General features: G+C 37.7%; 1 protein-coding gene and 1 long non-coding RNA gene across 3 annotated transcripts in view; one reads left to right on the forward strand and one right to left on the reverse strand.

Annotated features, from left to right (window-relative positions):
- On the forward strand, positions 1–27,362 carry LOC132397964 (leucine-rich glioma-inactivated protein 1-like). 2 transcript variants are annotated; one of them, XM_059976814.1, is made up of 8 exons: positions 1–326; positions 646–717; positions 5,669–5,740; positions 5,829–5,900; positions 22,097–22,168; positions 23,613–23,782; positions 23,879–24,043; positions 26,126–27,362. In XM_059976814.1, exons 1-8 carry the CDS (start codon positions 142–144, stop codon positions 26,944–26,946), a joined length of 1,629 nt encoding a protein of 542 aa, XP_059832797.1. In that variant the 5' UTR covers positions 1–141; the 3' UTR covers positions 26,947–27,362. The 2 variants fall into 2 exon arrangements, with proteins under 2 accessions (XP_059832797.1, XP_059832805.1); XM_059976822.1 differs by lacking the exon at positions 646–717.
- The window catches only part of LOC132397973 (uncharacterized), a 31,381-nt gene continuing 9,915 nt past the window's right edge, over positions 6,061–27,526 (reverse strand). The window contains exons 2-3 of the long non-coding RNA XR_009513500.1: positions 26,616–26,777; positions 6,061–6,844 (exon numbers count right to left, since the gene is read on the reverse strand). This is a non-coding gene — a long non-coding RNA (uncharacterized LOC132397973). The remainder of the gene's footprint in view (positions 6,845–26,615; positions 26,778–27,526) is intronic.

Below are 27,526 nucleotides of genomic sequence, written 5' to 3' on the forward strand. Positions count from 1 at the left end.
TGAACACAGTTCAGTTGCAGTTCCACTGTGCTGTTAAGCAGGAGAGAGTTTCAGCTTCAGACAAGAAGGGGGTTACGGATCAAACCAGTTCATGAGCTGGGATATCATTTGGCGCGATTGCCATCAAGTGTGTATAGAAGAATGGGAAATCGAAATAGAAACGCAAAATGGTGTTCCTTGCTCCTGTGGATGATCTACTTATGGCTCTTAACTGAAGCAAAGAAGGCGGTAAAATGTCCTGCAGGATGCACTTGCTCGAAGGACAATGCTTTGTGTGAAAATAGAAAATCTATTCCCCGCAGTTTTCCCTCTGGTGTGGTCTCCTTGTGAGTATTCTGTCTATGGTATGCAATGTAACTGTTATTTAACAGTAATGGAAGCGGAAACGCCTTGAGATGCTGGTTATATAATGGTGCATTAACACTGTACGATAAGGTACGGAACCAATAAATAGACACAAGGATGTTACCCATGTTGTAGCTCTGTCACTCATTAGCTAAAAATAGACTATCGTGAACACTGATAGCCTGATTTACAAAATATTTAGGTTTTGTGGCCAAATTGGAGTGTATGCGTTTGCCAACTATGTCCGCTGATTGAAGCATTCGCAATTCTGGCATTTTAATGCATTTATTTTGTTTACAGATCATTTGTGAAGTCTGGATTCAGTGAAATCCCAGAAGGCAGCTTCTTACTCATGCCGTCTCTGCAGCTGCTGTAAGATTCCACTGTTTATTCGCGTAGGCTACCGTGTCCTTAGTGTTTTTTTAACATAATTTCCCTTCGTATTTTGCGTGGAAGCGACGAATATGTTGACCCAGAACATTTATGATTGCAGCGGTCATGGTGTATGCTAAAATTAGCAGTCAATAAGTCTGTCTTAAATCATCAGGCTATTATGACAGTGAGGAAAAATTATCGTTCTATGAAATCTCTAACGCAACGCGGGTCATTTGCCATGTTTCTGAACCAAATTATTCAGGATTTTCTCAAAACCTTGTTTATTATTCTTCGCACTGGGTTTTGTAACAACAGAGGTTTGGACATAGATGTAGATGCAGCGGAGAAATGAATCCTTTCCAATAATAGGAAGGAAATTAATCATTTAAAAAGCGCCTGCCGCATTTAAACTCGAGAAAGGAATCAGATATTTTTGGCACCTCAGCCCTACGGAAACTGCAAAGGCTTTGACTGCAGCAAAATTTCTAAAGGGGTAAAACTATAATTTATTTTAAATTTTGTTAAACTTCTTACTGGGGAAGAGGATAAAGCACATTGTATACACTCAAATTATTTTAAAGCGTTAAACCTCATCAGGCAGCTTTTAAATAGATTTGTGCATAGCAGCATTTCAAAGTTCAAAGTAAATTTATTATCAAAGTACATATATTTCACTATATACAACCCCAAGATTCGCTTTCTTGCAAGCATACACAGTAAATCCAAGAAACACTATAGAATAACTGAAAGACCACACCCAACAGGACAATGTGCAAAAGGGAACAAACTGTGCAAATACAAAAAAAACCATATAATTAAATAAATAAGTAATAAATATTGAGAATTTGAGATGAAGAGTCTTTGAAAGTGATTCCATAGGTTGAGGAAACAGTTCAGTTATGGGATGAGTGAAGTTATCCCCCCTGGGTCAAGAGCCCAATGGTTGAGGAATAGTAAATTTCCTGGCCTGGTGGGGTGGGTACTCAGGCTCCTTTACCACCCTCCTGGTGGCAGCAGCAAGAAAAGAGCAGGGCTTGGCTGGTGGGGCCCTTGATGTATGCTGCTTTCCTGCAACAGCACTCTCAATCTGTTCAATGCTTGAGAGGGCTTTATCTGTGATGGACTGGGCTGTATCCACTACTTTTTGTAGGATTTTTCGTTCAAGGGCATTGATATTTCCATACCTGGCTGTGAAGCAACCAGTCAATATACCCCCACCAAACATTAACAGAAATTTGTCAAAGTTCAAGATAAGATGCTGAATCTTTGCAGACTTCAAAGAAAGTAGAGGTACTGCAGTGCTCTTTTCATAATGGCACTTACACGCTGAGCACTGGAGAGAGCCTCTGAAATGATAACACTGAGGAATTTAAAGTTGCTGACTCTCTTCACCTCCAATCTCACAATGAGGACTGGCTTATGGACCTCCGGTTTCCTATCCTGAAGTCAATGAGCTCCTTGGTCTTACTGACATTGAATGGGAGATTGTTGTTATGGAATTGCTCAGACACATTTTCGGTTTCCCTCCAAATGCTGATTCATCACTGCCTTTGATCTGGTTAATGATAGTGGTGGTGTCAACAAACTTAAATATGGCATTGGAGCTAGCTTTGCCTCACAATCATAAGTGTAAAGTGTGTAGAGTAGGGGGTTAGGTACACAGCCCAGTGGTGTAGCTGTGCTGTTGGAGATTATTGAGGAGATGTCCTTGCCAATATGAACTAACTGGGGTCTGCCAGTGAGGAAATAGAAGATCCAGTTGCACAAGGAGGTAGTGAGGCCAAGATCTTGAAGCTTATTGATTAGTTCAGAGGAGATTATAGTATTGAATTCTGAGCTGTAGTCAATGAAGAGCATCCTTATTGTATGCATCTTCGCTTTACAGATGTTCCATGACTGAATGAGGAGCCAATGAAATGACAACTGGTGACCTGTTGTGATGGTAGGAAAATTGGAATGGACTAAAATTGCTTCTCAGGCAGGGGTTGATGTGTTTCATTATCAACCTCTCAAAGCACTTCATTACTGTGGATGGAAGTGCTACTGGCTGATAGTCACAGAGGCAGGTTACCACATTCTTCTTCAGTACAGGTATAATTGAAGCCTACTTGAGGCAGAGGTTAAACTTACCAGTGAACACTCCAGCCAGTTGATCAGTATAGGTCTTTAGTACTCAGCCAGGTGCCCTGTCTGGTCCAGATGCTTTTCATGGGTTCATTCTCCTGAAGGATGTTCTCTCATCGGCCTCAGAGACTGAAATCACAGGGTCATTGGGGGCCGTGGGAGTTTGTGAAGGTGCCTCCTTGCTTTTATGGTCAAAGTGAGCATAAAAGGCATTGAGCTCATTTGGGAGCAAAGCTTTGTTGTCACCTATGTCTCTTGGTTTCCCTTTGTGGGAGGTGATGGCATTCAAGTCCTGCCACAACTGTTGAACATCCTTCAGTTATTTAAGTTTGGGCTGAATTGCTACTTTGCATGTGAGATGGCTTTCCGGAGATCATAACTGGACCTCTTGTATTTAACTTGGTCACCAGACTACAATGCCACTGAGCTGGCCCTCAGAAGATTGTGGATCTAGTGGTTCATCCAGGGCTTCTGGTTGGGGAAGACTGAATGATTTTGTAGGGACACATTGATCTATGACTGTTTTTATAAAATCTGTGATAATCATGGTGTATTTCCTCTATGAACACGATCAGGTCTACCAACTCAAAGCAATCCTGTAGCCACTCCTCTGCACCCGCAACCACCTCTTTGATGTCCTTTTCTCTAAAGTCTTGCTCTTTAGCCTCTGCCAGTATGTAGGTCGGAGGAGGTCAGCTAAGTGATCAGATTTCTGAAACATGGTCTAGGCATAGAATGGTAGGTATTTCTAATCATGGTGTAACAGTGGTCAAGAGTGCTGCAGGTGATATGTTGATGATAATTGGCCCGAGATTTCTTCAAGCAAACCTGATGAAGTCCCTAACTATGGTTTGAAAAGCATCAGGTTAGACTGTTTCTTGTTTGCTAATCGTGGCATTCAAAACATCAAGTGCTCATTTAACATCTGCTTTTGGTGGTATGTAAAATGCGATCAGGATCATGGAGGAGAACTCCTTTGGTAAGTAGAATGGTCAGAACTTCATCATTAGATGTTCTAGGTTGCTGTGACTGAGCACCACAGAGAGTTTATCATGAAGCACACCCCACCCCCCCCCATCATCTTTTGCCTTCTCTGAATCAGCAGTCCAGGTCAGCCAGTGTATTGAGAAGCCCATGATTCTTTACCCATGCATTTGGCATGTCTGGAGTGAGCCACATTTCTGTGAAACACATAACACAGCAAATCCTCATTTCCCACCAATAGAGCAATCTTGCCCTTAGGTCCTCAGTCTTGTTCTCCAGTGACTGTACATTTGTTAACAAGATGCTGGAGTTTCATTCCTTTGCTTTTCATCCTAGTTCTGAGTCCTTCACTCCTCCCTTTCTTCCAGCCATGGCATACACCTTTGTTCACTTAAAAGGTACCATTTCTGCATGTTAGAGAGTTATATCTGCCGAGACCTTCAGAAGATCGTGAAATTGCTAGTTCATGAAGATGGCTCAAAAGTAATGTTGTTTAAAGGGAAATTACAGGCTGCAGATTGCAGGAGGAATAATTCAGAAATATATGTAGAAGTTTTGTAAGCAGCCTGTAACACATTGCAGTGATTCACCCGCGCCATCTTGGAAAGAGCCATAAGGGCGTTGACTTGAATACCAATGTGCAAAAGACAACTTGTGCAAATAAAAGTAATCATGAGAACATGAGATGTAAAGAGTCCTGGAAAGTAAATCAATTCAGAATAGTGGTGAATGAAGTTGTGGTGAATAAAGATTTTTTTGATGGTTCAGGAGTCTGACAGTTGTGGGGTAATAACTGTTACTGTTATTGGTGGTCTCCTTCTTTGCCTAACAGTTCTGTCATTCTACATGAAAGGGTTATTCAGTGAGTTTTTCCATTTATCTACTAGAACTGTTTTGACCCTGATGCTAATGGAAAGGTTCTAAATTTCTTTTGCCTTTCACAATGTCAGTATCTTCCAAAGTTCTTGTAGACAGGAGACCAGAGATAACTAGGTGGAAGATGGGACTTCAGTGTAACATGTCTGGAAAGAACCTCTAATACACCCCTAATGGGCCATATTTATTCCTTACTATTGTAAACTCCTTGGACTGATTTCTGTTGTCTTATAAGTAAAAGGGAACATCTGTAAAAATATAAATATAGAAATAATCTTACAATTGTGGTATCACTACAGCCACATAAGGGAAGTGAAGGTCCCTACTGCAGCTACAAATCCATAACACAGGAACACAAGAAAATAGGATCAGGAGTAGGCCACCCTGCCCCTCAAGCCTCCCCACCATTCCACACATCATGGCTGATCTATGCTGGCTTCAACTTTTCTTCTCTGATAGATGCCCATGGCTTCAATCCCCCAGTTTTTCAATAATGTATTTTTCTCCATTTTAAATATGTTTAAATTACAATCTTTGATTAGGGTTGCTTTGAAGTTTGCTCTCTAAAGGGAGCATGGAAGTACTTAGTTTACATTAATGCTTGCAGGGTGTTTAATGACCTGTGGTGGCCAAGTTACTTTTAAATTGAATTTGCCTGAGCTGGCAATATTAGGCAAATAACCATTCCTTCTTCCAAGTCTACTGTTTAGGGGAGAGAAAACAGAATATTCATTAACTTGGCACCAGCTAGGCAGTACCATCTTGACCCAGGAAATGGCAAGCATTCAGTAAGAATGGACAGCTAATGTTACTTTAGAGTGAAATTATGTCAAAAGATAGAGACTTTTAGGTGTCTGTTTTAAACAGAGCATATTACCTTGACTTACATGAATATTGTCGGCAACAATAATGATGTAATATACCACCTGAAAAGAAAAATGCTCTCCTTTTATTTTCCTAACAGCCTGTTCACTTCCAACTCATTTGATACTGTTGGTGATGATGCCTTCCTTGGTCTCTCTCAGCTTGAGTATTTGTAAGTAGATGACAACTGTGGACACATTCTCACTGAATAGTAATCGGGTGCTACCAAAATGATACTGAAATGCTCATCTTTCTTTTAGGTTTGTAGAAAACAATAAAATCCAGTCCATCTCCAGGTATGCTTTTAGAGGACTTAAATCTCTTATTCACCTGTAAGTATATCTCTTCTCATTCAGTACAATCTTTGCATTATATTTTGTGCCATTATTATAAATGTTTGAGAAAGTGAAGCAATCCTTGTGCATTAATAGCAGGAAATAATGCGCTGTTCAGTTAGAGTGAAATCAATGTATTACTTCCACATCTCTTTGAATAGTTAGTTTATTGCTGTAATACAGGCATAGTACAAAATAGAAATACTGTCATCCATTATCATGTAACATGCTATCTAAGTGTATTTAGAAATAAATACACAAATAGCATAATAATAGTCCATTTGGTTAAAATAATCAATTCCACTGTTTGTGCTTCATTCCATTTCACCCCACTCTGAGCTCAAGTTCCAAGTTCAAGTTTGTTGTTCTCTTCTAGTTCATCTGTTGATTATTTAAGCTGTTCATCTGGGATTTTCTCTGTGGTCAGATCAGTGGAACATGTGGTGAGATGACATCGTGGGTGAAAGACATCAGTTTCTCTGAAACTTCTGTTAGCTTGCAGTCTAACACAATATGACAGTAAACATAGAACAGTACAGTACATAAATAGGCCCTTTGGCCCACAATGTCAGTGCCAACCATGATGCCAATCTGAATTAATCCCATCTTCCTGCATACGGTCTATATCCCTTCATCTCCAGCTATAGTATCTGATTCTGTCATTTCCTGGTAAGATGTCCCAGCACCTACTACTCTCTGTGTTTAAAAAAATACTAGCCTCATATATCTCCTTTCAACCTCCCCCTCTCACATTAAACCTGTGTCCTCTAGGGGAAAAGTCTGACTGCCTACCCTATTTATGGTTTTCATAATTTTGGGCTTCTCTGTGTCCAAAGCTCCAGAGAAAACAATCCAAGTTTGTCCAAATGCTCTTTATAGCTCATACACTCCAACTCAAGTCACATTCACATGGAGACACAAGGGATTGCCGCTGCTGGAATCTGGAGGAAAAGAAAAATTCCTGGAACAAGTCAATGGTTCAACAGTATTTGTGGAAACAAAGGAATGGTTGACATTTTGGGCTAATACCTGCAACAGTGTTAGAGTGTTTTTTTTGAAGCTTTAGCTCTTTCGAGGCTTCAGTGAGAAGTTTGAGTGAGAGAAGGCAAAAAACATCAGATAGATTTTTTTTCAGTTATTTATTGTTTCCTTCTTTAGGGGGAGGGGGTTTCAGGGTTCTGATAGTTTTTATCATTCATTCTTTGAGGTAGGTAGGAAGAGGCAACACACAGAAAATGCTAGAAGAACTCAGCAGGCCAGGCAGCATCTATGGAAAAGAGTACAGTTGATGTTTCGGACTGAGACACTTCAGCAGGACCAGACCAGACCAGATTTTCAGCATCTGCAGATTTTCTCATTTGTGGTTAGGTAGGAAGAGGGACAAGATTTTGCAAAGTGAGTTCAGGGAGTTGTTCTAAGCTAAAGGACAGAACGTCCAGGGTTGTGTTCTCAGGCCACAGGCTAGTAAGGCCAGGGATAGGAAGATCATACAGTTTAATACATGGCTAAGGAGTTGATCTTGGAGGGAGGGTTTCAGAGTTTTGGATCATTGGGCTTTCTTCCAGGCAAGGTGGAATCTGTACAGATGTTGGTTTGCACTTAAACTGGAGGGGTACTAATATCCTAGCAGGAATGTTTGCTAGTGAGGTCAGCAGGAGACGCTCATGGAGTAAGCATTGTTTCAGATTCGCTCCATAACCTTTACTTTTTTTAACCTATGATCACCCTTATTTAACTTACTTTTACCTTCACCAAAAGATTCTTGCTACTTTTTTGGACTTAACTTTAAGAGTTTATTGTGAATTTTTGAAGAAATGAATACAGAAATGGCTCTTAGATCTAAAGGGCGAGAACCTGGGAAAGATTCTAACGGGAACGGGAAGAAGAAAAAGACCGACCCTAAGCGCACTGAATTGACTTATGAAATATTATTGGAGGTTTTAAATGAAAAATTTGAAGAACAATGACAGATTTTCAAACAAGATATAAAGGCTTTTCAAGATTATATGGATAAGACGGATTCAGTAGTTAACCAGCAGAAAGTTCTAATCGCAACTTTGCAAGTGGACGCTCGGAAGCGAGACTGAAAATCTGGAGCAGAAATTACTTTCGACGATTAAACAGGTGGAAACACTTAAAGCCAAGAGGGTTGACTTTGAGAATCGGTCCAGAAGACAGAACTTACGCATACTTGGTCTCCTGGAAGGTATTGAACAAGGGGACCCCTCGAAGTACTTTGCTCAACTGTTAAAGGATGCGTTCCCTTCTGTATTACCAGACAGTCCTCCGTTACTCGATCGTGCTCACAGAATTATGCGTCGATCACCAAGTACTTCAGCTAAACCATCAGTTGTAATTGTCCGATTTCATTATGTTCATGTTAAAGAGCAACTTATTCATGAGGCTCAGCGTGTAGGGATGGTCAAATTTCAAGAATTCAATTTTCGATTAGTGTGAGATTTTAGTCCAGAAGCAACGAAGGCAAGGCTTCTTTTTAAACCTCTGATGTCCGAATGTTATGAGAAAAATCTAAAACCTGCGCTCTTGTACCCTGCGAAGCTCAGAATATCGCCTCCCAATGCATCTCGGCGTGTTTTCTTTTTTACATCTTAAGTGAGAAGCTTTTTGAATGAGAACTTCCCTACTGCTGCGGATTCTCATCTCTAATAAATGAGTGATTTTGATCGTTGCAAGATGGTTTTTGTTTCCAAAACCAGATTTTGTTTCTGGCTATTGGTGTAGGTTTACTCTGTGTTTTATACTCTAGTTAAAGTTTTTTTTTTGATGTACTAATCTTTTTATTTTACTTACTTCAATCACTGTACTTTGGCTTTGATCATTTTTATTAATCCTTTGAAGGTGAATTTTTTTTACTAAGATGGCGGTTTCTTCTCAAAATATTTTTGGCTTTTTTTTTGATATTGCCTTTTTTTCCCTCTCATCTTCTTCCTATAATGCATTTCTTATCACATTTTAAAGTTTTTTTTGGTTTGTTTGGGTTTCAACCCGAAGTTACTAGTGATTATATTTTTGTTTTTTTTTACTACCAATTATATTAAGAAGTTCGGTTTTAGTATAGTGATTATTATTTCTTTAGAGTTTGGGTGGATCTTTTTTATCCTTTATATACAGAGTTGCCTTCTGCTGATATAGGGGTAGATTTAGTTTCATTTCTCCTTTTTCCCAGCCTTTTCCTGGCTGGGGAGGTCTTTTCTCCTCTTGGGTGGGGGGTGGAGGGTCTTTTTCTAAATCTTATGTTCTTTACACCAGTTTTTTAAAGTTTCTTCATTTGGGCTGATTTTAAACTACTAAAATGTCCGTGATGTCGTCACTTCCAGGTCCACCCCTTATTTTTGTTCCTCTTCTGGGTGCATGAGTTCATAATTTGGTTAGCTCTTTATATACCAAAGGGTTGATTTCAGAAATATGGCTCAGACCATTAATTTTGTCTCTTGGAATACTAATGGGTTAAACCATCCGATTAAACGGAAAAAGATTTTCAAAGTATTCCAAATACTTAATGCACATATTATTTTTGTACAAGAAACTCGTGTGAGGAAAGAGGACAATTATCACTTTTTAGGTTTTGGAGGGGTCAACAGTACCATTTGAATTTGAATACTAAAGTAAAGGGAGTTTCAATTTTTATTGACTCCTCTATTGTATTTGTCCAGCATGATATCTTTTCGGATCCGAATGGTAGATTTTTGTTAATTACTGGCTTACTTTTCAACAAAAAAATTTGCTATGGTTCATGTTTATGCTCCAAATGTGGATTATCCCGATTTTTTTAAGTCGTTATTTACTTCTCTACCTAATCTAAATGAATATAAGTTAATAATGGGTGGTGACATTAATTGTTGTTTAAATCCTTTGTTGGACAAATCTATATCTACTCAGACTTTACCTAATAAGTCGGCCACTTGTATTAACTCTTTTTTGACTGATAATGGAATTTTTGATATTTGGAGATTTCGGCATTCTAAGGACAAAGAGATTTCATTTTTCTCACATGATTATCATTCCTACTCGAGAATTGATTATTTTTTTATTGACTCTTGTTTTATTCCATCAGTAATTGGTTGTAATTATGATATTATAGCCATCTCTGACCATGCTCCGTTAAAACTTTCTATTAAATTTACTGATACAGCTTCTATTGCTAGACAATGGCAATTTGATTCTACCTTACTGCAAGATCAGGATTTTATTAAATTTATGAAGGAACAGATCGATTTCTTCTTTTCAATTAATTCCACGGATGGTATTTCTTGCGGAACACTTTGGGACAATTTTAAAGCATATATACGTGGACAGATTATCTCCTACTCCGTTGGTCTGAGAAAACGCATTAAGAAGGAAACTCTTTTATTGGTTGATAAAATTAAAGAGATTGACAAGAAATATTCGACTACTGCTAGTAAGGAGCTTTACAAACAAAGGGTTGAACTTCAAATTGAACATAGTTTATTACTTACATCTTCGATTGAAAATCAATTAGTGAAAACCAGATCTGATTTTTATATACTTAGTGATAAATCGGGTAAACTGTTAGCTAGTCAATTGAAGAATGCTTTGGTTAAATGTCAAATTACTAAGATTCGTCAGCAGAATGGGGATCTGACTGTTAACCATGATGAGATAAACAAATCATTTCAAGATTTTTATACCTCCCTGTATCATTCTGAATTCCCTCATGATTATAATACCATGTGTGATTTTCTTGGGAAATTGAATTTTCCAAAATTATCATCAGATGATCTTTCAATATTAGAAACTCCTATTATGGATGCAGAAATTAAAGAGGTTATTTCCTCTATGAATTCTGGGAAAGCAGCAGGTCCAGATGGGTATACAGTAGAATTTTTAAAATGTTTTTCTGCTACTCTTTCTCCTTGGTTATGCAGGGTTTTTGAAGAAGCAATTAGATTGGGTAATCTGCCACAATCTTTTTATAGAGCTTCCATTTCTTTAATATTGAAGAAAGATAAAGACCCTACTGACTGTGCATCCTATAGACCAATATCTTTATTGAATGTAGATTCCAAGATCTTTTCCAAGTTACTGGCATCCAGGCTGGAGAAGGTATTACCCCAAATTATTTCGGAAGATCAAACTGGTTCTATTAAAAATCGCTATTCTTTTTGCAATGTTCGGAGATTATTGAATATTGTTTATACTCCTTCACATAGCACTTCAGAATGTGTCATTTCACTAGATGCGGAGAAAGCATTTGATAGAGTTGAATGGCCATACTTATTTACTGTGCTTGAGAAGTTTAATTTTAGTCCGACATTCATTTCCTGGATTAAACTGATATATCATACTCCAGTAGCCTCGGTGCTTACTAACAATCAAAGATCTCCCTTTTTTTCGTTTATTTCGGGGTACTAGACAAGGCTGTCCTCTTAGTCCATTTTTATTTGATGTTGCTTTAGAACCCTTGGCAATTGCTATCAGAGAATCACAGAACATTTTTGGCATTAATTGTGGGACAGATATACATAAGCTATCATTATATGCAGATGATTTATTATTATTTATTTCTGATCCTGAGAAATCCATTCCTGCAGTTATATCATTGTTGGCTCAATTTAGTAATTTTTCCGGGTATAAATTAAATCTTAATAAGAGTGAATTGTTTCCTTTAAATAGACAGGTTCCAATTTATGGAAGTTTACCTTTAAATTAGTTAATGACTCTTTTATTTACTTAGGGATTAAAATCACAAAAACTATAAGGACTTATTTAGGGTTAATTTTTTACCCCTAATCGATCAGATTAAATGTTTGTTTACTAAATGGTCACCAGTATCTTTAGCTCTAATAGGTTGGATTAATGCTATTAAGATGGTTATTTTACCCAAGTTTTTATATATTTCAAGCGGTACCAATTTTTATTCCAAAATCTTTTTTTCCTAATGTTGATTCAAAAATTTCCTCATATATATGGCAGAATAAAAATCCTAGATTAGGTAAAAAATATTTACAGAAGGCAAGGAAGGAAGGTGGATTGGCATTGCCTAATTTTAGATTTTATTATTGGGCAGTTAATATCCGATATTTGATATGTTGGTTAAAGGATTGGGATTTATCTTTTAGCCCTCATTGGGTGAACCTGGAAATTAAATCTGTACAAGGATTTTCATTGGGTTCTATTTTAGGGACTTCTCTTCCCTTTGCTCTTTCTAAATTGCCGAAACGAATTGACAATCCGATAGTTAAACATACTTTACGTATATGGTTTCAATTTCGGAAATTTTTTGGGTTGACTCAGTTTGTTTTAAATAGTCCTATTGTATCCAATTGCTTTTTTTTATCCTTTTATTATAGACCAAGCTTATTCAGCTTGGAAGACTAAAGGATTACTACGGTTTTCTGATTTATTTTTGGATAATTGTTTTATGTCTTTTGAACAATTATCTAATAAATATAATTTGCCTAGATTTCATTTTTTTTAGATATTTACAGATTAGGAATTTCTTAAATACTGTACTTCCTACTTTTCCAAATTTTGTGTCTTCAGGTATTTTGGAGAATTTGCTTGAACTAAATCCTTCTCAGAAAGGGCTAATATCAAAACTTTACAATATAATTATGAAGATACATTCAGAGCCCTTCTATAAGATTAAAAATGATTGGGAAAGAGAACTTAACCTTATTATCCCTATTGAGAATTGGGATAAAATTCTTCAATTAGTTAATACATCATCTATATGTGTTAAACATTCATTCATACAGTTTAAGGTTGTGCATAGGGCTCATATGTCCAAGGATAAATTGGCACATTTTTATTCCTATATAAATCCTATTTGTGACAGATGTCATTCTGAGATAGCATCTTTAACTCATATGTTCTGGTTGTGTCCACTTTTGAAAAAATATTGGAAAGACATTTTTGATATTATTTCTACGGTATTGAACATTGATTTACAACCTTATCCTATTACTGCAATTTTTGGTTTACCAATGATGGACTCACTCCATTTATCCTCTTTTGCTTGTCGAATGATTGCATTTCTTACATTAATGGCTAGAAGATCTATTTTGTTGAATTGGAAAGAAATTAATCCTCCTACCGTATTTCATTGGTTTTCTCAAACTATGTTATGTCTAAATTTAGAAAAAATTAGAAGTGTTGTATTTGATACTTCTATTAAATTTGAAAAGATATGGAGACCATTTATTCAATATTTTCATATGATGTAATATGACCCTGTTCCAAGCCTATTTGTTTTTCCAGTTTCGATTTTATATAACTGGAGAGGATCTGAGTTGACGACACTGATGATTTTGTATTTTTGTGAGATATTATAAACACCCCTTTTTTTTCTCCATTTTTTCTTTTTCTCTTTTTTCTTTTCTCGTTTTTTTTTCCTTAATAGTTGTTAGATTATTAGATTAGTTTTTTTTGCAAATTTTTTTTCTTTTTCCTGTTTTTTTTAATATATATTACGATATACCTAGGTTTGCCTTGTTTATTTGTTACTCGTATCGTCCATGATTTGGGAATACTCATTTATACTGTAACTATTGCTTATGTATTCTTTCATGTTCAGTTGTGATGTGTATGTTTGTAATCCCATTATCTATGTATCAATTTTATTTTGATATTAATAATAATAATAAAAAGATAGAAAAAGAAAGGAATGTTTGATAGTACTGCACGGGGGGGGGGGGTGGGGAAGTGGGGAGGTGGTGTTAAACTAGATTTGTTTAGGGATGGGAACCAGAGTGCCAGAACAGGTAATGGAGTTGTTGTGGAGATAGTTGTTGTTAAGACCTCAGACAGCGTCAAGAATCAAAAGATTGAGCACGGTGGGACTAAAGTTCTGAGTTGCGTATATTTCAATGAAAGAAGTATTATAGGAAAGGCAGATGAGCTCAGGGCTTGGATCAACATATGGCGTTATAATTTTATAGCCATTAATGAGACTTGGTTGCAAGAGAGGCAGGACTGGCTGCTTAATATACGTGATAGAGTAGGAAGAGAGGCGTTACTAGTCAGGGAAAATATGATGGCAGTGCTCAGTTAGGACATACTGGAGAACTCATCTAGTGAGGTTTTATGGGTGGAACTGAGAATTAAGAAAGGTATGGCCATGTTAATGGGATTATGTTAAAGACCACCTGTGGGATTTAGAGGAAGAAATTTGTAGAGAGATTGCAGACTGTTGCAAGAAACATAAGATTGTTACAGTAGGTGATCTTAACTTTCCACATATTGACTGGGACTCCCATGGTGTAAGAGAACAAGATGGGATAGAATTTGTCAAACGCGTTCAGGAAAGATTCCATAATCATATGCAAGAGTCCCAATGAGAGATTGTGCGGTACTTGATCTGCTATTAGGGAATGAGGCTGGGTAGATGACAGAAGTTTGAGTAGGGGTACACTTTCCATTTTGTGATCATAATGCCATGAGTTTGAAGGTAATTATGGAAAAGGATAGGTCTGGTCCTTGGGTTGAAATTTTGATCTTATCAGAAAGGATATGGCAGCTGTGGATTGGGACAGGTTGTTTTCTGGCAAAGGTGTACTTGGTAAGTGGGAGGCCTTCAAAAGTGAAATTTTGAGAGTACAAAGCTTGTATGTGCCTGTCAGAGTAAAAGGTAAAGATAACAGGTTTAGATACCACTTGGTGTTCAGGAAATATTGAGGCCCTGGTTAAGAAAAAAAGAGGAGGTGCATTACAGCTATAGACAGGTAGGAACTAATGAGGTACTTGAGGAATATAAGAAATACAAGAGAACACTTAAGGATATCAGGAGGATTAAAAGAAGGCATGAGATTGCTCTACCAGACAAAATGAAGGAGAACCCTAAGGGCTTCTACAGATAAGTTAAGAGCAGAAGGATTGCAAAGGACAAAATTGGTCCTCTGGAAGACCAGAATGGTAATCTATGCATGGAGCCAAAAGAGATGGGGGAGATTTCAAAATGATTTTTTTTGCATCTGTATTTACTTGGGAGACAGACACAGAATCTATAGAAGTGAGGCAAAGCAGCAGAGAGGTCATGGACCTTATACAGAGAAGGAGGTGTTTGCTGTCTGAAGGCAAATTAGGGTGGATAAATCCCCAGGGCCTGACAAGGTGTTCCCTCAGACCCTGTGGAAGGCTAGTGCAGAAATTGCAGGAGCCCTAACAGAGATATTTTAATCATCCTTAGCCACAGGTGAGGTGCCAGAGGACTGGATTATAACTAATGTTGTTGCACTGTTTGACAAAGTCTCCAAGAATAAGCCAGAAAATTATACACAGGTAAGCCTGTCATCAGTAGTGGGAAAGTTAGTGGAAGTTCTAAGGCACTGGATATATATGTATTTGAATAGACAGGGACTAATTAGCAGTAGTCAACATGGCTTTGTGTGTGTTAAGTCATGTCTAACCAATTCATAAAGTTTTTCTTGGAAGTTACCAGGAAAGTTGACAAAGGCAGTGGATAGTGTCTACATGGACTTTATCAAGGCCTTTGACAAGGTCCTGCATGGGAGGTTGGTGAAGAAGTTTCAGTCATCTGGCATTCAAGATGAGGAGTAAATTGGATTAGACATTGGCTTTGCGGGAGAAGCCAGAGAGTAGGAGTAAATGGTTGTCTCTTTAACTGGAGGCCCGTGACTAGTGGAGTCCTGCAGGGATCAGTGCTGGGTCCTTGTGGAAGACTATCAAAGCTTGCAGTGGGATCTGGACCAGCTAGACAAATGGACTGAAAAATGCAGATGGAATTTAATGCAGTCAAGAGTGAGGTGTTGCACTTTGGGACGACTGTCCAGGGAAGGTCTTACACAGTGAGTAGTAGGGCACTGAGGAGTGTGGTCAAACAAAAGGTTCTGAGAATACAGGTCATGTTCATTGCAAGTAGTGTCACAGACAAATATGGAAATGAAGAAAGCTTTTGGCACATTGGCCTTCATAGATCAAGGTACTGAGTACAGGAGTTGGGATGCATGTTGAAGTTGTATAAGACAGTTTGTGTGCAGTTTTGGTCACCTGAAGGAAAGGTGTAAATAAGATTAAAAGAGTACAGAGAAAATTTCCAAGGGTATTGCCAGGACTTGAGGACCTGAGTTTTAAGGAAAGATTGAATAGCTTAAAACTTCATTAGAACATAGATGATAGAGGGGTGATTTGATAGAGGTATACAAAATTATGAAGGGCATAGATGGGGTATATGTAAGCAGGCTTTTTGCACTGAGGTTGGATAAGACTACAAATAGAAGTCATGGTTTAGGGTGAAAGGTGAAATGTTTAAGGGGAATGTGAGGGGAACATCGTTATTCAGAATGCAATTTCAATTTCAACATTTAAAAGAAGTTTGAATAGGTACATGGAGGTGTATGACCTGGGTGATGGTCAATGAGACTGGGCAGTTTAAATGGTTTGTGACAGACCAAATGGGCTAAAAGGACTGCTTCTGTGCTGTAGTTGTCTCTGACTACAACAGGACTAAGAATGTGAGGGGAAGAGAGCTGTATTTATAAGTATGGGGGTGAGGGGCGGGTGGTGAGCCAGAAGCTGGTAGGCGATGGGTGGAACCAAATAAAGAGGAGATGATGAGCAGATAGTACCAGATGCGGGAGGGGTTTGGCAGAAGCTGGTGGTGATAGTAGAACCATATGATGTGGAGATGATGGGGTAGAATGAGGGAAGAGTGTAGAGACAAAGGCTGATGGGTGATAGGTAGAAACAGGTAAGAAGGGACAAATAGTTAGGTAAATGGGGGGGGGAAGAAACAGAAGTTGGAAGGTGATAGGTGGAAGCAAGTAAGAGAGGAAAGATGAGCAGATGAAACCATGATGGAGGGGAGAGGATGGGAATAGTGATCCAAGGGGAAAGAACCCAGGTGGATAGGTATCTGGATGCTGGACAGATGGAGTCAGATGATACACTTATGATCGGTCTCTCTTTGTTCACTCTTCCATCCCCCCCCTCCCTGCATCATTAATCGGTCTCATCACCTGTTTACATTACCCTTCTCATGTTTATGCCAGCCTTTCATTGGAATTGCAGTAGGAAATTGGCGGCTGATCCCAAGAATCTCAGAGTCACTGCTTTATTTGAATGTGACCTTCTCAAATTTAGTGTGAGACTCTCAGCCTAATTTTAAAATGGATGTGAGTCCGTTTGCAAAGTAAGGCAACTACAGTCTGCCAGTCTTAGTCAAAAATGAGGCTGGGGCACAAAGAAAATTAAACATTGCTTAAGCCAGGGGTCGGCAACCCATGGCTCCAGAGCCGCATGCAGCTCTTTCATCTCTGTGCTGTGGCTCCCTGTGGCTTTGGAAAATAAATGATGAGTATTTAATTAAAATGTATTTTATGTTAGTTTGTTAGTTTTTGAAATGTAATTCTAAATTTGAAGATTATGGTGACCTTGTACAATCTAAATAAAATGTGTTTTTTGTCGCTATTAATATATGTCACCACTGCCAATGCCTGACACCCGCCAGTGCGTGATTTCTTTAATTTTTCGATCCAAGGTAGGCCAACTATGGAGAATTCTAAAAAAAGAAAAGTGACTGAAGAAAACAGAACATTTAATGTTACGTGGGCAGATTCATTTGCTTTCACTGCTGATGAGACTGGTTTACCGGTATGCTTAATATGCAATGAGAAACTAGCAAACAGCAAAAAGCCAAATGTCGCAAGACATTTCCAGAATAAACACGCAGCCTTTGCTCAAAAATATCCGGATGGAGATGAGAGAAAAAAAGCCGTTTCGGAACTGATGCGGAAGGTTGATCTGAGCAAAAATCATTTCAAGAAGTGGATGAAGTCTGGAAAATCAACTACATATGCTCGTTTTGTTGCCGCTCAGGAAATAGTCAGGCACGGGAAGCAGTTTACAGATGGTGAATATATAAAAGAATCTTTCATTAAGATTTCAGACCATCTATTCACGGACTTTAAAAATAAGAGTGAAATTGTGCAGAAAATCAGGGATATGCCCCTCTCTGCAAAGACTGTCAAAGAACCATAAAAATGGCAGAAGACATCACAAGACAGCAAATTAAAGACATCAATTCAGCTGTGGCCTACTCGATTGCCTGTGACGAGTCTAAAGACAAAGGTGATATTGAACAAATAGCGCTGTTCTGCTGGTATGTAAACTCTGCCGGGCCACAGGAAGAAATGATTGAGTTGATACCTCTAAAAGGCCAAACATGGGGGGAGGACATCTGTGAGGTTGTCTTGAATTGTTTAAGAGCCAAAGGAATAAAGACCACCCATCTGGTGTCAGTTGCTACTAATGGGGCACCAAGTATGACAGGAGCGCACAAGGGATTTGTGGCTTTACTGCAGAAGTCGCTGGACAGAAAGCTGCTGACTTTTCACTGCATCTTGCACCAAGAGGCACTGTGCGCTCAAACATTTCCTCCGGAATGCACAGAAGTCATGGATGTTGTCATTCAGATTGTCAATAAAATAATGGCAAAAAGTTTAAATCACCGTCAATTCCGTTTGTTACTGGATGAGCTGGAAAGCGCATATTCTGATCTCCTGCTGCACAACAAAGTCCAGTGGCTGTCCAGAGGGGAGGTGCTGAAACGCTTTGTCGCGTGTCTGGATGAAGTGAAAACTTTCCTGGGCAGCAAAGGGCTCACCTTTCAGAGTGGCTGGAAAAGCTACACTTCATGGTAGACATTGAGTATTTTACTTAAATACTTATTTTACTTAAAATACTTTTACTTAAAAGTAAAATACTTTTACTTAAAAAGTAAAAGTAAAAAGTAAAAGTAAAATTTTGTTGCATGCAGAAGTGTAATTTTGTTTTCTCTGCAGGAGTTCATCGATTTCATAAATGCAACACATTATAGTTTGTTTATACATAGCATAAAGGCAAAAAAAGTTGTATGCAGTGTTATTTCATTTTAAATGTCAAACGGGTTTTGTGGCTCCCAGTGTTTTCTTTTCTGTGGGAAATGGGTCCAAATGGCTCTTTCAGTGGTAAAGATTGCCGACCCCTGGCTTAAGCGGATGGAGTGAGGAGTGATAACCTTTATAGAAAGTCTTCTCTGCAGGAATGTGACAATTTAAAATATTAGCTTGTGGTTTTCCAAATAGAATTTTTATGACTTACATCAAAGGCTTGCCAAATGTTTCTCTAGCTGTTTTTGTTTCTATCTCATGCTTCTTCTTGCTTTTGGCTTTCTAAAACATCTGCTTGATCCTTTGGGAAAATACTTTGTTTAAGGAATGAAATTTTTAAGGTGACTTAGTTTTAAAGGAGCCAGACCTTGGAGCAGCAATGTATCACCATGCAGCAATTTTTTTTCAGTTGGGTTTCTGGTTTCTGCATTAATAGGATGTATGACAAATAATTTCTAATTTGTTACATCTTCCCTGGGGTAAATCTTCACATTTGTCATTAAGGCCAGGCATAGCTCATGATCAGCTGCCTTTTATACAGGTTTCCTGACATCTAAGCTCTGTTGATTACATGTTGACTCCAATGGTGTTTTTGCAAAAATTTTAAATCAATAATAGAAGGAAATTTATCAAGTATTAAAAAAAGAGAAAAAGGATTAAAGAGAAAATTTTAAACAGCCCTGATAAACAGTGATTTTTTTGATAGAGTGCAATGCATAACTAGATGCAAATGATTTTTAAACCACTTACTGGGTTTAAAAAAAATTGTCAAAATATAACAGAAAACTTCAAAAGATAAAATTCTTCACTTACTAAAAATGTGGACCCTTAATACTTCAAAGCCATCTCATCAAATTACAGCAATCTGTTTGTAACTAACTGACAGCATGGGCTGTAATGGAGCCTACTTACTAAACCTTATTAATATAATGTGTTATTTAACAAAACATTACAGGGAACATTTGCAGAAGGGAGAAAGGCACAGAAAGTATTTGTGGTGAGATGAGATGTAGATTCAGTGGAATTTCATGTAGAGTAAGTGGTTCAAAGTAAATACTGAGTGAGCAGTCATTAACAGTAGTGAAAGTGTGGCCCAAGCCAGCAAACCCAGCACTTTTGTCTCTTAATTGTTTTTTTGGCCCTTTATGGCCTTGTCCTAATTGATAGCTCCATTTGTAGGGAAATGAAGGCACAAATCAATACTTTCTATAGGACAAAGGATAGACAAGAAGAGTTGAAAAGATCTTTCCCTCATGGGTAACCTTTGTAATACAATCTTTAGGTCTAAATGACCATGGTTCGCACAATCAGATATTCTCTGCTTGAGACAAGGACACATCCTCTTAATGAAGAATTGTAAATTAACTGGAACGCGTTTTCTTTGTCAAATCGTCAAACGCATTACCATTTCTTTTTTATTATTTATTCAAAAAGTAACAGTATAGCCAGTGGAATTAATCATTGTGCCTTTGTGGTCACAGCAGAATAGTATGAGATAGGAAGGACTGAATGAATAGATTTAAACTTGCTCATGAGTTGTGGTGCTGATATCCCTGGGCTGTACTGAAGACATCAGGAATTGAGATTGATCTGGTCACAGACAACCCAGGAAAAAAATCATAGACACATTAAATTTAATAAATTGATTTCAATTTGTTTAACTGTTGTTATTGATTAGATTTAAAAGTGCTAAAGCTGTTTGACTAAGCAGTGCAGTTGTAATTTCTTGGAATACCTGTAATTAGAGCTGGCATTCCTGCTCTTAAATTTCAAATACATTCCATCAAACCTTACTACTTTGTAGAGCTTGTACTTAAACAGAGAAATAGGTTGTTTTCATTCATTTCTGCTATTATTTTTATTGATAGACAATAGTACTTTATGTTTTAGTATTTGCTAATGTGGTTCTTCTGAATAAATGAATAATGGTATGTAAACATTCTATGTTTTGAAGTATTGGTTTTACTTTTTCCCTCTTGAAGTTGTGCTCATGTTGTTTTCATTCACTATCGAAAGTAATCAGTAAATGTTTACATTTGTTGCACCCGATGAGATCGTCATATTATTGGACGAGTTTGTTAGGACATGGTGAAACTGACTGTCAGATTTAGAAATGGTGTCAGTCCGATGTTGCCTGAACTTCCTGCTCAACCCTCTCAGCAGGATTTGTGGATGTGGCTTATAAAAGAAGTAGGATTGTAACATTATTCAGGTTTTAAGATAATTTTACAGTGTTAACTTTGGGTGATGTTCCAGCCATGATCAAATGGCGGAGCAGATACGACGGGACAAATGGCCTAATTCTGCTTCAATGTCTTATGCTCTTGTGTCTTATATTGTGATGCTTTCTCTACTTCCTTCACCAGTTCCCAGTATCTCCTGTAACTTGTCCCAAAAATATTAAGTCACGCACCTCTGTATCCACTAAAATCATGCCAACCTTTGAGCCACATCAATTCTACATGTCAGGGTCTCTGCTGAACCCGTCAATATCATGCTAATTTCTTGCCTATACTCCCAACACCAGGTTGTTCCTTCCTGTACCCTTCAATACCAAGTGCTAGCCTCTCCCTCAATCAACACCAGTATAATGCTAGTCTGTTCACTGTGCCCCCATACTAAATTCAACCTCTACTTGTACTCCCCCAATACCAAATGCTGGTCTCTCTCCCAAACACTTCAGAGTCACGTAGTACTCTCCTCTAAACTCTCCAACACAGTGTTGATTTATCCTAAAGCGCCAACAATCTATCCTTTGCTGTTCCAACACCAAGTGCTTCACAACTTATCTTGTTTTGACCTTTTTGTTTTATTTTTTAGACGTTTGTCTACCTGCACTGCATTTTCTCTGTAACTGCTAATTTTATTCTGCACCATATTCTACTTCAATGTACTGTGTAGTGATCTGATCTGTATGAATAGAATGCAAGATAAGCTTTTCACTAAATGTTGGTACATGTGATAATAATAAAACAATGGTCAGTCCAAGCCTTGGGAAGTTTTTGTGGAATTGTTTCTTACTGGAGCTGATAGGCATGCATGAGGGAATAGGTTTTTGGAATTAAGTAGGGAAATGGGATTGATGGGATTGCTGTGAAGGCCTTCTATGTTTCTAAGCAGACAATGCAGCAAGTTGCAAGGCTGTGGAAGAAATAATGAGATGCTGCAGCCACTACAGTCGCATTTCTTTTTTTCTCAAAGCAATGTGTTGTATGTGTCTCAAAACTGGTCTCCCAGTTTCGTCAGCCAGTACCCCACATCATAGTTCAATATAATGTTCAAAATGATTAGCATTAACTGAGTTTTACAATTTTATTTTGACAGAAGCTTGGCAAATAACAACCTTCAAACACTTCCAAAGGATGTATTCAAAGGGCTGGATGCTTTGACTAACGTGTAAGAATTATCTGTAATTATGATTTTTCTTAGTGATAATGTAAGATCCTTGATCCTTTAAATGACTTAACTACAATGCCAAGTAGCAGGTTCAGTGGAGAGCTTTCTTACTGGAACTTCTTAGTTCTGATGAAAGGTCATTGCTCTGCTTTTACCTTCATTGATGCTGCCTGACCTGCTGAGAATTTCAAACATGTTTGATGCTTTTATTTCCGATTTCCAGCAACTGCAGCATTTTGCTTTTGCACAAGTTATTGGATGTATTTCATTTTTTAATAGAATGGGATTGCAACTGCTGGTAGAATAGGGGTGAGAGTGAAAGGGCAACCCACATTACACACTGCCAAGTTTCTTTTATTGTTATATTAAATGTCTATCTAGCCCTGATGAAGTGTAATTGTAGATTTTGCCAACTGTGTCTGGATCCCATTTGCTGAGACTTATCATTTTATCAAAATAATCATTTTCTGCTAATTGAAGACGTGAATAGATGATTGGATGGCCTTCAGTTACTTTTGGATCTTGGTGGTAAATTCTCCATTGATTCAGATATTGGTGATCACTGTAATTTTTTATGATATCTCTGTTCTTCTTTATATAGTTTAACTTATTAAGGTTTGTGTCCATGTTTGTGTAAGTTTGACTGTGATTGTGGTAAACAATTGATTCACATCTTTCTTGACCTACCACAGCTTTCAAAAACACTTCTTCCATGCATTTCCATGTCTTCCCACTGGCTTTACTGCCTTTCTCTTCTATTGAGTCACAACGATAGTATCTTCAATGGTGTCTCTTTCTACTATTGATCGTTCACCTCTGAATTTTATCCTTGGAGCCATCTTATTTTGCATCTATAAATTTTAAACTCTGGCAAATATCACTTCAATTGATCACTCCACTGCTGTTATTTTGCCATATCTCTTGCCTGAAATCTTATATTGGGTGACCTGAAAATTTCTGCTACTAAAGTCTCACCCTTTTTTTATCTGTGAAATATTCTCTAATCCATCAACTCTTTGAAATTTCTTCTATCTTCCTGTGCTCTTACACAATTCCTATTATAAGTACACTATCATTTGTTTCAGTCACCTCGGCCCAAAACTTTGAACCTATCATTTTCAGTCTTGATTCTCTAGAATTTGACCAAGGCCAATTGCATTTGTTTGATCGATCTCTGTTTAGTTGAGATTCTGATTCACTTGGACACTGTCTCAGATTCTAGTAGAATGCATTTAGTCATCTAAAAGTGTGAAAAGTATTTTAAGTTTAGTTAACCTGCCGATATGTGAGGATTAGCTTAGTTGACTTACAGCTACTGACTTTCGAGTGTTCCCATTTGCAAAATGAACTATGTATCCACTTCCGAGTGCAGGGATAGGGTGTTGCTTCATTAACTACAAATCTCTAAAGAAAATTTCTTATTAGGAATTATTTTTAATTGCAGAGATCTTAGAGGGAATTCTTTTCACTGTGACTGCAAACTGAAGTGGCTGGTGGAATGGTTAAGCAGCACAAATGCAACGGTTGATCAGATCTACTGTGCCAGTCCGGTGGAGTATCAGGGTCGTAAAATTAATAACCTTTCACTGAAGGAATTTGACTGCATAACAACAGGTGATTGCAACAAACCACTTTATCATACTGAAGTGGTAGAACCCTAATTGATGCATTAACTTACCCTATTGTTATCTTTCCCCTTTTGTCTTATAGAGTTTGCTGTGGATCAAATTTTACAATTTCAGTCTCTTTCGATAGAAGCCTTTACCTTCATGAATGATGCCAATGTCGTCATTGCACAGCCTGCTGTGGGAAAGTGTAGCTTTTTTGAATGGGATCACGTGGAGATGGTTTTCAGAAACTATGACAACATTATTGGTATGGACAGGAAATAGTAATCAGTGTTGTCATCTGCTGTTTGTGGCCAGACTGTCCAATTTCTCTCTGTTCCTGGACTTCAAAAATGCTCCACTTTTAACTGCTATGTTGACAGCTCCCTGTCCTTATGTCTGAAATTCCCCTGCAATTCATCTGTATCTTTGTCTTCTCATTTAAGCTGTTCCAGAGTGTTTCCTTCTTTGGCCAAGCGTTTGGTCCCATTATCTCTTTACGTGCTTCAGCATTGAGTTTTGTCTGATCAGGTTTCTTGGTTGACAGTTTATTACATTAGAGGTACTGTATAACTGTTTGTTGCTCTTTTTAATATGATATTATAGTCTTCACCTCCCTATACACTTTCTAGAAACATCATAAAATCATAAAAAAATAGTGACATAGCAGAGAATTCAGCTCATTACGTCAGTTGTTGGCTGTAACAGAGCTAGATTTACCATTGGAGTTCTGATGCAGGACCTTGGCCCTCAATGTCAACTATCCCTTTGCTTCTGCACTTAGTTTCTCTGCTAGCCTGTTGTTTGCTATTGACGCCAATTGTTTTTTCTGTATTTCACCCTATAACTTTTTGGGTCATAACTTAACCAAGTTCTTTTGAAATGCAGTAAGGGTGTCTGTCTTTGCCAGCCTTTCTTGCAGTAAGTTCCAGAGAATCCCCATGTATTGGGTAAGAAAAACTGATCTTAATTCTTCTGCCTTAAATTCTGTGCCAGTTAATTATCAGGAGTAACCCACTGCTTCATCATTCAACAAATCTTAGCCGATCTTTACTTTAATCAGAATCAGACTTTAATCACCAAGTACCTGTGCACATACAAGGAATTTACTTCCGGCAGATGTTGTCTCTCTGCTCATAACAATAATAATGATAACTATAAATGAAAATATAGATTATACATACAAGTAGTGCAATCCAAGTAATAGTTAGCCGACAGTTAACCGGCAGTTAACTGTTCAGCAAAGTGACCGCAGTAGGGAAAAAACTTCTCCAGTGCCTATTAGTCTTAGTCTGGAGGGATCTGAAGCACCTACCAGACGGAAGCAGTTCAAACAGTCCGTGCGCAGGATGGAAGGACCACTTACCTTCTCTCTCCTCATGCACCCTGACTCCTTAATAGTTCGAATGTGCTTGACATTTCTCCTTTGAATACATTCAATTACTCCACACCTACAGCTTGCTGGAGTGGAAGATCCAATTGAAGAAGCATCCTCCTCATCCTAAAGCTAGTTATTTATTAGGCCCTCCTGTTCATCCATTTAAGGCCTCCATTGGTTTTCTGTACCTTCATGAAATCTTCTGTATGCTTCCTCTGGTTCAAAGTAAACAAGTCCAGCCATACCAATCTTTACTAATAACTAAATATCTTCATTGTAGGCAGGAGTAGGATAGCACCAGTGAGCATTCGGTGTTGTTGTCTATGATGAACCCGACCTAATTTAATTCTTCTATCTTTAAATTTATGTCACTTAATAGTATTAAAATTTATGACCTGAAGTGTATGCTGTATCTCTGTCCATTTAAACAGAATTTTTATAAAATGCAAATGTAAATCTAATATAAAATATCAATATTTTATATTTGCATTAAAATATAATTGTTTATATTATATTTAAGTTAAATTTAATTTATATTTAGATTAAAATATAAAAGAGGGTCATGGTAGTGTAGCAGTTACTGTAAAGTTACATTGCCAGCGATCGGTAGATTGTTTTTCATTTCCTGCCGCTGACTGTAAGGTATTAGTACATTCTTCCCATCTCTGTGTGAGTTTCCTCTGGGCACTCTGGTTTCTCCACTCTTCTAAAAAGATGTATGGGTTAGTGTTTGTAAGTTGTGGGCATGTTATATTGGTGCTGGATGCATAGTGACACTTACGGGCTGGCCCCAGCATAATTCTTGGACTGCGTTGGTCTTTGACACAAATCACACATTTCATTGTATGTTTTGATGTATATTTGACATTTAATCTTTATCTTTGATCTTTCCTTAAGATTTAACAGCTTAAGGTATGACAGAGGTGTTAGATTATGCCTTGATTGATGACTAACATTATTTTCTTGGTGCAGGGAGCTCCACTGTGTTCTGCAAGCCACTGATTATTGATGACCAACTATTTATTATTATGGCCCAGTTATTTGGTGGCTCTCACATCTATAAGAGGGATAGTTTTGCCAACAAGTTCATCAAGATGCAAGATGTAGACAACATTAAAATCAGGAAACCGAATGACATTGAGACATTCAAAATAGAAGGAGAATGGTACTTTGTTATAGCAGACACATCAAAGGCTGGATCAACGACAGTGTATAAGTGGAATGGAAATGGATTCTACTCTCATCAAAGTCTGCATTCATGGTTCAGAGACACTGATGTGGAGTACCTTGAAATAGCTAATAAGCCACACTTAATCTTGTCAAGTAGCTCCCAGCGTCCTGTCATATTCCAGTGGAACAAAAACCAGAAGCAGTTTGTGTGGCGCACAGATATTCCAGAGATGGAGGACGTGTATGCAGTGAAACATTTTGTAGTCAAGGATGATCTCTACATTTGCCTTACCAGGTTCATAGGAGACTCCAAGCTGATGAAATGGGAAGCCTCCAGATTTGTGGAAAAGCAGACCTTTCCGTCTCGTGGTGCCATGGTTTTTCAGCCTCTCCAAATAAATGGCTGGCAGTATGCCATTCTTGGCAGTGATTACTCCTTCACCCAAGTCTACCGCTGGGAAACCAAGAAAAACAAATTTGTGAAATTCCAGGAACTTAACATACAAGCTCCACGGTCATTTACATTTGTGTTGACAGACAATCGTGAGTTCATGTTCAGTTCAAGTTTCAAAGGAAACACACTAATATATAAACATGTCACTATTGACTTAAGCACAATATGAAAAAACACAAATATATTTAAAGATTATTAAAATGACATCTTAAAGTTTGTTTTGGGTAATAATATGTACATGAACATGATGATGCATGATTTCTCATTGTTCTGCGATGAATGCCATCAGGTTCTGGTTTCCTAGGAAAGATATTTCTATTCCATGTTCACTTTCCCCATTTTGATCATATTAGACATAGTGGTTTCTGAACTCTATGATATGGTAAGCAATTAACTGCTGTATTTTGCTGACACAAGCTGTAAATATTAATCATATCTGTTCTTACAACAAATATTGAGATGTACATTCTCATTTATTTATTCTACTGAATGAACAATCTGCCAAATAAAACCTTTACATTTTTGTGCTGTTTTTAATGAAATTTATTTTCAACAATTAATTCCTTAAAGAATATTCTTTTTATACCCACAATTTAGATGAGGATTTTGACAGTTCTTGATTGTATTCAAATAAATAGTCTTATTTCCTGAGAAATATTTAAATTATTGGACTTGTCTATGAAGAACATATTTATTATTTTTTTTACAAGCCAAAAAATTCTGTTTTTGATGAAAGTAAACTTGTGATA

The sequence above is a fragment of the Hypanus sabinus genome, chromosome 1 (genome assembly GCF_030144855.1).
Source record: "Hypanus sabinus isolate sHypSab1 chromosome 1, sHypSab1.hap1, whole genome shotgun sequence".
In the NCBI taxonomy this organism is placed as follows: Eukaryota; Metazoa; Chordata; class Chondrichthyes; order Myliobatiformes; family Dasyatidae; genus Hypanus; species Hypanus sabinus.

Coding starts and splice junctions, on each gene's coding strand:
- LOC132397964 (XM_059976814.1), top strand. CDS start 142: ATGGGAAATCGAAATAGAAACGCAAAATGGTGTTCCTTGCTCCTGTGG. Junction 5,741..5,828: donor CTCTCTCAGCTTGAGTATTT/GTAAGTAGATGA, acceptor TCTTTCTTTTAG/GTTTGTAGAAAACAATAAAA. Junction 22,169..23,612: donor CTGGATGCTTTGACTAACGT/GTAAGAATTATC, acceptor TTTTAATTGCAG/AGATCTTAGAGGGAATTCTT.